This window comes from Erythrolamprus reginae, chromosome 3 (genome assembly GCF_031021105.1).
Source record: "Erythrolamprus reginae isolate rEryReg1 chromosome 3, rEryReg1.hap1, whole genome shotgun sequence".
Taxonomy (NCBI): domain Eukaryota; kingdom Metazoa; phylum Chordata; class Lepidosauria; order Squamata; family Dipsadidae; genus Erythrolamprus; species Erythrolamprus reginae.
The window spans coordinates 197,383,843-197,397,286 of NC_091952.1; the positions used below are offsets into that span (position 1 = coordinate 197,383,843).

Genomic DNA, 13,444 nt, shown 5'->3' on the forward strand with positions numbered 1-13,444 from the left:
AAAATATGTAAGCAAAAGTTGTTTGCAAGTCTAATAGCTGCTTCTCAAATTGGAACAGAAGGACCATCAGCAAAAGTGGATACGTGGGAATTGTAAGCAAGCTAAATTTACAACAATGTATGACATTCGTGGCGGCTAAGATAATGAATTTGTTGATCAAAAAGGTCAGCAGTTCAGTGGTTCGAGTCCCTAGTATAACGGGATGAACGTCCATTACTCAGCTTCTGCCAATCTAGCAGTTTGAAAGCATGCTAAAAATGCAAGTAGAAAAGTAGGGACCACTTTGGGGGGAAGGTAATAGTGTTCTGTGTGCTTTGGCATTTAGTCATGACTAAGGAGACGTCTTCGAACAGCGCTGGCTCTTCAGTTCCTCTCCCTAGAGTCAGGAACAATTAGCACATATACGCAAGGGGAATTTTTACCTTTACCTCATGGCAGTGTTTCCCAACCTTGGCAACTTGAAGATATTTGGACTTCAACTCCCAGAATTCCCAGAATGCTGGCTGGGGACTTCTGGGAGTTGAAGTCCAGATATCTTCAAATTGCCAAGGTTGGGAAACACTGCCTTATTGCATTCTAATCAGATCTGTATTAAATTGTCATATAACATATATTTAATGTTTGCTTCCAATTCTCTGCTTTTGAACCAACTGAAGAGAACTCTAGCTCTCTTAATGGAACTGGAACAATACTTATGTTGGCATTTTCATTGTGCAGCATTATATATGAAACATACCAATTTAATTTCTTCAGTACGAAAAGATAATCAGATAAGCAAATGACTTTAAAAACAGTAAACATTTGCTTACTTCATACCTGCTTAAAACAGAGTTGGAACACTGAATACACTGAAGAGTGACATGGAGGAAATAATTTCCATGCTAAAATAAATCCCTACTGAAAACATGGTCTATCTGCAGAAACTGGAACAAACAGTGAGATTGTGTTCTCTCCCAGCTCATTTTAAGTAGTACATGGGAATTGGAAATGGGGAAAACAGATTCTGCGTTCAGACAACAGAAAGCAGGGTAGAGTCACAGGAGCAAGCAACAAGGCACTTGACTTTGCAGCATAGATAGCTAACCACAACAGATAGGTAAACTTTGTGTCTACTAATCTATAGGAAATTCATAAATGAAAGAAGTGGAAATTGAAAACAAATTTAGGTCTCGTTGCTGAGCTTCTTTCTCTTCATTAGGGTGGATAAAAACATTTGGAATTCAGAACAGTTTGAGCTTACAATGAATTAAGTTCAAATCAGGTTGTTGTGAACATTCCAGAAATGCTTTGCAATCAAAACTTTCAATTTGCCAACAATTTGTATCCTAAGAGGATTTTTTTTCAACTGCCCTCCCTCATTAGTTAACCACTTTCTGCCATAGAGTGATTCTGCTTGATTAGACTGAAGAACTATACAGTACAATCCAGAAGTGTAAGTCAGAAAGAACCACACTTAGTAATCTGCTGTCCTTTTGGTTTTTCTGTAGAATTGCATTTATTTAATTCAAACATGTTTTCATAGGTTCAGTTGGTTATTACCACATCAGGGCTTTTGAATGTGGACCAGAAAATTTATTTGTAAATCTTAACATTTTTAATTCAATAAAATCATTAGCACGTGGCTGTTAAATTCATTTTCTTGATTAACATGTTCTTGACAAACAAAAATTAGCCAATATCAAAATATTTGATGAACATTGATTATAAAAGTTTGTCAATTTAATAGAAATTAGTATGAATTCAAAACAAAAAGGTTTAAATACTGTCAGAAATATAAAATGTATGTAACAGGCCAAAATAAATCTACCTACAACTGTCATTTAACCAACCTCCATAAATTTTAAGGTTTTTAAAAAAGTCGTTCTTTACAATGCACATCTCAGTGTCATTTGTACAAACATTAAATCATGGCCAATGATTCACAACAGTGCAATAGGCAAAACAAAAACAAAAACCCACCCACCACATAAAAAATAAATATTACAGACAGAAACTAAATTAGCTACAAGCACCCTATAGAGTTCAATTAACATCAACCACTTCAAATTGAATTGGGGTTTTAAATGATGTAGTTCTGAAAAGCCACATTTTATTGTAAGAATTCACTGCTGGCAATGGTAACTAATTAAGCATAAGGCAGCTGAACATTTCCATCACAAATTTATGGGTATATATTACCAGCTTTTTTATTTATTAGCATCACCCTCTTTTAAGCACACAAAGGATCACAAATATACTCCCCTATTGCCTTTTAGAAAATGCCAGGAAAGACTTGGAGATGGACCCTCTTCGCTCCATTGCATTGTGCTTAAGAGGACCACCAAAGCATTTACAACACACTTTCAAATATGTACCAAAAACTGGTACAAGTCAGGGGTGGGTTCTACTTACCTTTCCCATCGGTTCACATTGTGATGTGAGTGCATGTGGGCGCGCACTCTCTTCACTCTTGCAAAAATTAGCTTCTGCACATGCACAGAAGCAAAATCAAAGATGGTGGTACCCATGGACCGGTACTGACAGAACCGGCTTTGTGATGTCACCACCGGTTTACTAACAGTTCTAAAGAACCGGTTAGAACTGGTAGGAACCCACCTCTGGTACAAGTTCTAGAACAATTATGAAGCCCTTTCTGAATGTAATACTTCTTTCAAACCCACTAAAATGGCCAAGATTACCCCAGTTCCAAGATCCTGATGGAGAGTCTTGCATGCTTCTGTTGCACTATACTTCAAAGTGCTCTCAATCCATCAAAGAAAGAGTGCAATAAAAACCACCTCCAACTCCTTTTCCTAAATCATAATCAATAACATTTACTAATTTATTTAAATTATCAAAAGAAAGAAAGGTCAGTCAGCATTATGATGTTTGCTATAAAACCTACAAAATGCTTCCATCATTCTCCAACTAATTGGCAACCCTAAGAACCGGTTCTACATATAACTGCATTGACAGGGTTCAAGAATTCATAGTGGATTTATGGATATGTGCTTATCGATCTTTTCATTTTAATTTCACAAGTACTTTCATAAAGCTTTAAAAAAATGTCAGATGAAAACATGTTACATAAAACTAAAGTTTTGAAGATCTTCCACCGTTTCGGGCACATCTGTTTTGTAAAGCTCCTTTGTTACTGAAAGGCACAAGTAAGAGTGAATAAAAACAATTATGAGGAGCGAGAGCAAAAAAAATTACAAAGCAAATCAATGAATGGGATATGGATCGGATCTCCCCATTCTTCGCCAACGGCCACTTTTCATACAATTACTTTACCCCGCACAGAAAAGCATGGACCATTGTAGAACATATTTTTGCTGTGCCAAGTGTGGCTTCTCTATAAACCAGGTCTTCAAACTTGGCAAGTTTAAGAGTTGTGGACTTCAACTCCCAGAGTTCTCCAGCCAGCTATGCTGGCTGGAGAATTCTGGGAGTTGAAGTCCACAACTCTTAAACTTGCCAAGTTTGAAGACCTCTGCTATAAACACTTAACAGACAATTGTATTGACTAGGGACACATCAGCCTTGTAAATAACGTCACAAAAGCCATTTCAATGCTAAGAGGAAGTTCTTTTTCAAGACCAGAATGCAAATGCCTCTTACCAAACTTTTTAAATTAAGACAACCCACAAATGGCATAGAGAGGGGTTGTGCAGTGTTCTCCCCTCTTCTGCTAACCTGTTGGTTTTGCTGCTCGTCAGAGAGAAACATGGTCATCTGCATGTATGGCCAAAAAGATAACCAAATGGAGAGATTTTTGGAAAGGGGAATATGCAACCTTCTTTACCTGAAATTTCTGGTGGTCAAGAATTACCGGACATATTGCTATACGCCCAGCAGAGTATGTACTTTTTCCTATATCCGTGCAATGAAGTTTCTCGTATGAAGTAGCCCTTGGATAGATAATGCATGAGAGAATTTTAAGTCTGGTTCAGAGTGAGTATGTAATCGTTCTAAAATGTATCATCATCCCCTCAATTCCCAAAGACCAGCCAAAGCTAATGTATTGACAAGGCTGAGTAGCTAGAGAGCTGCCGCCTCCCGCCCTCTCTCTCTCTTTCTCTCTGCTTTATCTTTCCAAGTAACCTGAGCCTGATAGGCAGAAGCCACACGTAGGACGGAGACCAAATATCCCCAGAATGTAAAAGAGAAAATATTTACAGAATGTACAGGCCATAGATTTACAGTAAGTTGCACAGTCCTGGTTTTGCACAGGCGAGGATCCAAACGCTCAGAAATCCAATTAAATTGGGGTTTCTTTTCTGTCCTTGCTTGGAGATGGCTTCACTGACTCCTGGATTGCCTTTGGCTGCTCTTTCATAGCTTTTGTCTCTGGGGCACTGTCTCTTGGCAGGGGCGGCTGCTGCTGCTGCAGCGGCATGGGGCCCCCTCGTTTCTCCAGCTCTTCCTCTTCCTGCACCTGCTGCTCCGTTTTGGCTCGTTGTATCTGCAAGAGACGAAGCTGTACTCGCAGTTCAATGATGGCCTCACGCTCCTCGTGAATCGCTTGGTTCAGATGGTTGTTCTTAACCTTGATCCAGTAAAAAAAAAAATGGGAAAAAGGGTCACTTGAGCTTTAAACACAGCCAGCTACTGATGGAACTAATGAATCATTCATAAGGTATTCCTCACTGCAACTCTCTCTTGGAAGGGAGACAAGCGGGGTCTCATCGGGGAAAACAAAACAGGAAAGGAGGCACTTGGAAAATCCAGCCCTAGCAGAAATGAGCAATTGACAATGGCAGATTCAAAGCCAACATAAAATATGTGCCTCCTTCCCCCAGCCTTCCTCATACCCTGTTTCCCTGAAAATAAGACAGTGTCTTATATTAATTTTTGCTCCCAAAGATGTGCTACGTCTTATTTTCAGGGGATGTCTTTTTTTTTTTCCAATGAAGAATTCACATTTATTGCTGAACAAAAAAAAAGAACATTTGTTATATACTGTACAGTAGTTGTCATCACAAACCAGCATAACCAGACAAACTGAATCCTATCAAGAATTTCTTACTACTACCATACCATTATTTCCACGTACAACAATTATACTTTCTTCAAATATATGTTATATATGTTCTGTTCGGGAATGCTGCGAAACGAAACGTCTCCTACGTCTTACTTTCGGGGGATGCTTTATATCAGGCAATTCTACAAGACCTCTCCTATGTCTTACTTTTGGGAATGACTTATTTTCAGGAAAACAGGGTAGGTCTTGGGAACTGTTAATTATTTATTTATATATATTCATTTTTGAAATGTGCTTAAAGAGAAAAAATTGTACAGTGATACCTCATCTTACAAACGCCTTGTCATACAAACTTTTCAAGATACAAACCCGGGGTTTAAGATTTTTTTGCCTCTTCTTACAAACTATTTTCACCTTACAAACCCAAGCCACCGCCACTGGTATGCCCCGCCTCCGGATTTCCATTGCCAGCGAAGCGCCCATTTTTGCACTGCTGGGATTCCCCTGAGGCTCCCCTCCATGGGAAACCCCACCTCCGGACTTCTGTGTTTTTGTGATGTTGCAGGGGAATCCCACCAGGGGAATCCCAGTAGCGCAAAAACGGGCGCTTCGCTGGCAACGGAAGTCCAGAGGTGGGGTTTCCCAGTGAGGGGAGCCTCAGTGAAATCGCAGCATCGCAAAAACAAAGAGGTCCGGAGGTGGGGTTTTGAGAACTTTGGTGTTTTTGCGATGCTGCGATTTCACTGATGCTCCCTTCGCTGGGAAACCCCACCTCCGGACTTCCGTTGCCAGCAAAGTGCTCATTTTTGCTATGCTGGGATTCCCCTGCAGTATCGCAAAAACACAGAAGTCCAGAGGTGGGGTTTCCCATGGAGGGGAGCTCAAGAGAATCCCAGCAGCGCAAAAACGGGCGCTTCGGCTGGCAAAAGGGGTGAATTTTGGGCTTGCACGCATTAATCGCTTTTCCATTGATTCCTATGGGAAACATTGTTTCATCTTACAAACTTTTCACCTTAAGAACCTCGTCCCGGAACCAATTAAGTTTGTAAGACAAGGTATCACTGTACTTTTATTGGGAGATTTATCATTCAACATAGGTGAAGACAGATGTGAATAATTATGAAGTGGTTTCCCAGTACATATCACACATTAGCTATTAAATGGCAAGCTTTCACTGTCACTTCCATGTCAACCCCAAGAGGGGTTAATTCTTAAGAGAAAGGCACATCTGCAAACTACAAAGGCCTAGTTAAATAGTTCTCCCTTAGCTTTCTTTCCAGCTATAAATAAGGAGGTAATAACATTGATCAGTTTTTCAGGCTGTGCTAAAGATTGTTGGAAAAAAAATATTATTCTACGAAGTAGTGTCATTGCTTTTGTGTGTTATCTATTTCTATGTATTGCTTTTGCTGCCAATGTGAAGAAGTTCAATTGCAGAGCTTATTTCTGGGCAGCTGTCCAGGTTTTCTGTGACGCAGAAAATTCTAAGAATCAAAGAAAATAATTATTTCAGTTACCTGTTTTAACTGAAACAGGAAACCTCTGTCTGAACAATATTCTGTATTTTATCTAAATGGAAGAGTTTATTAAACAGAGAAGCAACATGAAATGCCTTTATTGGAAAGACAGGAAAACTTTTTCAATCAGAAGGTTAACTAGAAAACCCACAGAAATCTGATGAAACTACAGTGGTACCTCGAGATACGAGTTTAATTCGTTCCGGACCTGGGCTCTTAAGTCGAGCAGCTCTTATCTCGAACGACTTTTCCCCATAGGAATTAATGTAAATAATTTTAATTGGTTCCAGCCCTCAAAAAACTCACAAAGTTAGTCTAAATTATGCAGAAAGACATGTTTTCAATGAAGAAATGTACATGTACATATAAATGAATAATGAAGTTTCTTTCACTTAACTTGTAAACTTTCTTAAACTTTTAAATTTACATATGTTCAACTTCTCTGCCACCCAATCCTGTAGGACAGAGGTCCCCAACCCTTTTTGCACCAGGGACCGGCTTTAAGCGATCAAGAGAGGAATGGGTGAATGAATGGACGGAGGGTGGGAAGGAAGGAAGGAAAGAGGGAAGGGACAGGAACAGAGGAAGGAAGCAAGGAAACTTATGAAAGGGGAGAGTAAGAGAGGAATGAGTGAAGGGAGGGAGGGAAGAAGGTGGGAAGGAGAAAGAAAAGAAGAAATAGAGGAAGGGAAGGTAAAAGAGAGAAAGAAAAAGAGCAAGAAAGAAAGAAAGAAAGAAAGAAAGAAAGAAAGGGGGAAGGGACAGGAACAGAGGAAGGAAGCAAGGAAACTTATGAAAGGGGAGAGTAAGAGAGGAATGAGTGAAGGGAGGGAGGGAGGGAAGAAGGTGGGAAGGAGAAAGAAAAGAAGAAATAGAGGAAGGGAAGGTAAAAGAGAGAAAGAAAAAGAGCAAGAAAGAAAGCTGCAAGCACCCCCCCGAGCCCCCCAGGCCGGCTGCAACCTTTTAAAACACGCGCGCCGCTTCGCAGCTGTCTCCTGAAGCCGAACGCGGAAGTTAGCGTTTGGCTTCAGGAGACAGCTCCTTGGCGCTTGTATCTCGAATTTGGGCTTGTAAGTAGAACAAAAATATCTCTCCCCTCCCAGCTCTTATCTCGAGTTGCTCTTAAGTAGAGCAGCTCTTATGTCGGGGTTCCACTGTACTTGCGCGGATAGGTAACATGCATCAGTGTTAGCACACTTTCACAAAGTCAAAAAAAAAAAGGCAACCTTCTATGAGAGAAAAGGACAGCATGGAAAACAAGCTGGTACAAATTTAAAAAGATTATCATACTCATTCAATTATTTTTGTTTTATTACAATTTCATTGCTCAGGAATACTATTGATTTTAAAATGAGAATGTTCAGCATTCAAAACCAAAATGCTGAGAAATATATTTCTGTACCATGCACATTTATTGGTCACAGAACAATAAATGTGGAAATTTGCCACAAAACTCATCTAATCCAACTCAGTGACAAAGTGGGAAAGGTGTTCTTGCAGCGTCTGGTAGATTACCTCTAACAAAGGAGCATCTGCTACGTTCTAAATTATGCTATTCCATAGTTAACTAACTTTTAATATTACACACCAAAAAAGGGGTCATATGTTGCATCATATGAGGGTTATCCGGAAAGTAAGGTTACAAGGCACGTAGCTCTTGTGGGGAATGTTTGTGGGGGAAGTTGGTATTACTATTGTGTAGCGGGAAGCCATCAGAAGAGAACGAGCAGTGACAGTGGCCAGTATACCATTGAGTGCCGTTGTGGTGAAGGTTAGAGATGAGCATCCTCATTCCATTTTCCTTCAAGTGCAAAGTCCGCACTGTAATACACTACCTGAAGGCTAAGGGCATGAACGCTGCTGAGATTGGTGCCCAAGATGCTTACTGAAGCGCACAAAATTGACAGAGTCACTGGCTTCCCATTACATGGAAGTAATACCAACTTCCCCCATGAACATTCCCCGCAAGAGCTACATGCCTTGCGGATGGGCACCGGACCAGACTATCTCAGGGACCGTCTTCTGCTGCACGAATCCCAGCGACCAGTTAGGTCCCACAGAGTGGGTCTTCTCCGGGTCCCGTCAGCTAAACAATGCCGCTTGGCGGGACCCAGGGGAAAAGCCTTCTCTGTGGCGGCCCCGGCCCTCTGGAACCAACTCCCCCCAGAAATTAGAATTGCCCCCACCCTCCTTGCCTTTCGTCAGCTACTTAAAACCCACCTCTGCCGCCAGGCATGGGGGAATTGAGATACTCTTTTCCCCTAGGCCTTTACAATTTTATGCATGGTATGTCTGTATGTATGATTGGTTTTTATATTAATGGGTTTTTAATCATTTTTAGTATTGGATTATTATTGTACGTTGTCTTATTGCTGTTAGCCGCCCCGAGTCTCCGGAGAGGGGCAGCATACAAATCCAATAAATTAAATAAATAAGTAAATAAACCTTATTTTCTGGATAACCCTTATATTTTCCCATGACTGAATAAAGAACTCAGTGAATATCTACTGCCCAGAAAACCATCTCACCTCTAGTTCTTCATTCTGCCGTTGCAAATCTTCTAAGATTATCTGTAACTCTTCTTCATCTTCACTCTCACTCTCACTCTCAGAAGAATATTCTTCGGTTTCACTGCGACCATGCTGGCGACTAAATGTGCAAGTGGAAATGTTGTAACATCTATCACTTTTGGCTTGGTTTACTATACATTTTTCAAGCACATTCATGCACACATAATGAATATACTCCAAAACGCAATTTAATTAATTTAAATGCTCATGTAGAAGAAATACAATCTGGCATAAAAGTTTATCTATTGTAACTGTTCTGGCAAAACAATGTTTAAAAAAGTATTTAAAGAGGGCCGAAATATTCCAGTCTTGCTGGGGAGAGGCAGATATGGCGGGAGACATGGAGTAGGCTGCTCTTGGGGAAAAAGGGACCGCTGCTTGAAAGCGGTAACTTGTTCCGGCCCCATGGACTCAACCCGGAGAACTGGTGACAAGCGAATTCCAGACCCTGGGCTCAGGCTGCTGCTGCTCAATGCCAGGTCTGCTATAAATAAAGCTCCCCTCATCCAGGATTTACTCCTGGAGGAGGAGGCAAACCTGGCATGTGTGACTGAGACCTGGCTGGGACCGGAGGGAGGAGTTCTTCTCTTGGAAATGTTCTCAGCCGTGTTTCAGGTGTGGCACCAGTCACGATACCAGCCACATGGTATATTTGTGTGTATGTTTGGTTTTTAATAAGGGTTTCTCAGTTATTTTAATATTAGATTTGTCATATGCTGTTTTATTATTGTTGTTAGCCGCCCCGAGTCTACGGAGAGGGGCGGCATACAAATCTAATAAATAAATAAATAAATGAATGAATGAATAAATAAATGAATAAATAAATAAATAAATAAATTCAAAGTGTTGGTTATGACCTATAAAGCCCTACATGGCATAGGACCAGACTATCTCCGAGATCGCCTTCTGTCGCACGAATCCCAGCAAACGATGAGGTCCCAGAGTTGGTCTCCTTAGGTTCCAGCTGGTGGCACCTAGGGAAAGAGCCTTCTCCATGGGGGCCCCGGCCCTCTGGAATCAGCTCCCCCTGGAGATTCGCACTGCCCCCACCCTCCTTGCCTTCAAAAGAGTTTAAAAACTCATATTTACCGCCAGGCCTGGGGTTTTTAGATCTTCCCCCCTAACCAATCACTGTTTTTAGTATGATTGTCAAATGAATGGTAATTATAGCTTTTTTAAGTTAGAATTTTAAGGATTGTTTTAATGCATTAATAGGATTGTTTATCACTGTTTGTTTTTTATATATGTTGTGAGCTGCCCTGAGTTCTCAGAGAGGGGCCGCATACAAATCCAATGAAATCTTAAATCTTAAATTCAGTAAATTTAACCACCATAGAATTTTGGCTGGAGAAGACTACGCAAACCACCTAGTCTGAACCCTGAATATGCCACTGTAATAATTTGCACCAATTGGATATCCTACAGATGTTATTGGTACTACTACGACTCTTAGAACTTCCATACAAAAGGACCTTGGCCTCAGACGTGCAATCCCAATATATGTGAAAGGTACCAAGATAGTACCTTTCATGCTGCCACATTCCCTAAAAAATAACTTTCCAGGTTTGGTTTTAGTCCGTTTCAAGAAAAGTTGACTTGCAATTTCCACCCACCAGTTAATCCTCAAGCAGAAGCTGGGTTACCTTTGAATTTCTGCTATTTCTGCTCGGAGACGATCTATTTCCTCTTTTTCAGATGCAATTTGTCGACGTAAAAATTGTTCCATCGTTAGCAGTTCTTCTTGTTCTGTCAAAATCTCATTCTCCTATCAAATGTAATTAAACTATATGAGCAATTTTACTGAAATGATAAAACAATTTTGATTCAAGACATTATTATTTTTTTCTTGGCTGTAGTCATAAAACCTAGCTTCTTATGTAGCTAAGTAGAAAATGTGGAAAAAAATAAAATTAGATTGCTCTGGGAAGGGATGAAGAAAAATACAATGCGCACTGTACATATAATGCCCTCATATGCGTCTCAATAGATTTTTTATAGAAAGAGACATTTATTGCAGATTGTACAAAAATAACCTTTTTTTCTAGTTGTTACACCCGGCATGAAACTATACTGCTCAAAAAAAGTAAAGGGAACACTCAAATAACACATCCTAGATCTGAATGAATGAAATATTCTCATTGAATACTTCGTTCTGTACAAAGTTGAATGTGCACAACAGCATATGAAATTGATTGTCAATCAGTGCTGCTTTCTAAGTGGACAGTTTAATTTCACAGAAGTTTGATTTATTTGGAGTTATATTGTGTTGTTTAAGTGGTCCCTTTGGGAGAACTAGCAGTGATGGTAAGATGGTATTGAATAAAGAGTTCAACCGATTTGTTATTTCAAAGGATCTTGAAATTCTGAATTGATAATTATCCAGATTTACATATAAGAATCAGCTTTTTCAGTTATAAGTCCGTAGTGAAATACATATGCTGCTACCATTTTCAATTCTGATTCAGAGATTTCAGATCAGCTACTTTCTGTGTTAACCACCAAGAACTTCAACAACTCCCTCGGGAGACTTAGAATTGACATTATACTTGATAGCTATATATCATTCATTCACAGACACAAATTATCTTTTTCAATCAATTCTCCGCAATTTACTTTCACAATGTGCAGGTTAAACATTACGAATAAAATACTTTAAAGAACAGATATTACCTGAGTCAGCAAAATATTTATAACTTCTTCATTTTCATTCATTTCTTCTTTGGAAACATCCTCCTTTGAAAGACTAGCAATTTCTCGTGCAATCTTTGTTTCACATTCCTGTATTGGAAAAAAAATATTGACTAATAATTTGATTCAAAGGGTCATACATTAACATGGAAGAATATTTAAACTGCAGCTTCTGCAAGGTCTTACCTACAGCAATATTGGAAAATTACAAATGTTATCTCAAGTTTCCTAAAGCAGCATTTGTAGATCAAATTAATCACTCATTTTTATAAGGCAGATGGTGTTTGAATGAGAATGGGTGTTTTGCCTTTCCAAAAATTGATAGACCATAAATTTTTGCTGGCATATCAGCAACAGATTTAGGCAGTGCAGCCATTATAAAACATTCCTACATGCTGGAACATAACTTAATTAAGCAGTTAGGCAATGCCTGATAAAATACAAGATAAATGTAGTGTAAGGTAGTTATAGTCAAAGATCAAAACAATCAAACTCTGAAAATGAAATTATATCCAGAAATCTAAAGCTTACTTATAGCAGAAACAGTGGTATAGTAGATGTATTCTAAACAGAAATTAAACTGGGAAAAAAATAATACCAACAGAAGTTGTGAACAGTACAGTAGAATCACTTAGGTTCTGGCATAGAAGTCCTGATAAAGTGCCTTTTCAATTTTTTTATCCAATGGAATCAAAGAACTAGTGAAATCAAGAATCTAATGAAAGAATAAGTGGGATTAGGACTATCAAAGCCCCGTAATTCTGCACTGCACTCAAGAAAAAAGAAAAGGAAAGGAAAACTTAATGGTTCTATTCATATGCTCCGCAGTCTGCACTGGTTGCCGATCAGTTTCCGGTCACAATTCAAAGTGTTGGTTATGACCTATAAAGCCCTTCATGGCACCGGACCAGATTATCTCAGGGACCGCCTTCTGCTGCACGAATCCCAGCGACCAGTTAGGTCCCACAGAGTGGGTCTTCTCCGGGTCCCATCAACTAAACAATGTCGCTTGGTGGGGCCCAGGGAAGAGCCTTCTCTGTGGCGGCCCCGACCCTCTGGAACCAACTCCCCCCAGAGATTAGAATTGCTCCCACCCTCCTTGCCTTTCGTAAGCTTCTTAAAACCCACCTCTGCCACCAGGCATGGGGGAATTGTGATATTCTTTCCCTCTAGGCCTTTACAATTTTATGCATGGTATGTCTGTCTGTATGTATGTATGTTTGGTTTTACAATAAGGATTTTTAACTGTTTATATTGGATTGTCATATGCTATTTACTACTGTTGTTAGCCGCCCCGAGTCTACGGAGAAGGGCGGCATACAAATCCAATCCAATCCAATCCAATCAAATCTTGCCAGGGTCAGAAATTTTAACTATACAGATGTAAACTAGACATTCAGCACTCCATCTACGTGATTTTATAAGAGAAAAGCACAAACTTACTTGTCTTTTAGCTTCTCTTAGCTTCCTTTTCAGAGCTGTCAAAATCCTTTGCACTTCCCATAATCTTTCTTCTTTGGATAAATCTTTAATCCCTACCTGAAGATCTCGGTGCAAACAGTTCAAAAGAAACTCCTAGTTTTAAAACAAAAGCATATTATTAAATATGCAGATAGTCATTATTTAGATACCGTTACTGTTACAGCAACCTGGTTGTTAAATGGTCACATATGATTGCGATTCTATTTATGATTTTATATCAGCTT

The 13,444-nt window shown here is 39.6% G+C and overlaps 1 protein-coding gene across 1 annotated transcript in view; it reads right to left on the minus strand.

The window, feature by feature from the left end:
* Window positions 1-1,470: 1,470 nt before the first annotated feature.
* Window positions 1,471-13,444, minus strand: part of RALBP1 (ralA binding protein 1) — a 34,970-nt gene continuing 22,996 nt past the window's right edge. The window contains exons 5-10 of the mRNA XM_070747534.1: window positions 13,182-13,313; window positions 11,721-11,828; window positions 10,694-10,815; window positions 9,009-9,129; window positions 3,486-4,528; window positions 1,471-3,354 (exon numbers count right to left, since the gene is read on the minus strand). Coding sequence (XP_070603635.1) covers window positions 4,241-4,528; window positions 9,009-9,129; window positions 10,694-10,815; window positions 11,721-11,828; window positions 13,182-13,313 — 771 coding nt within the window. The 3' untranslated portion in view covers window positions 1,471-3,354; window positions 3,486-4,240. The remainder of the gene's footprint in view (window positions 3,355-3,485; window positions 4,529-9,008; window positions 9,130-10,693; window positions 10,816-11,720; window positions 11,829-13,181; window positions 13,314-13,444) is intronic.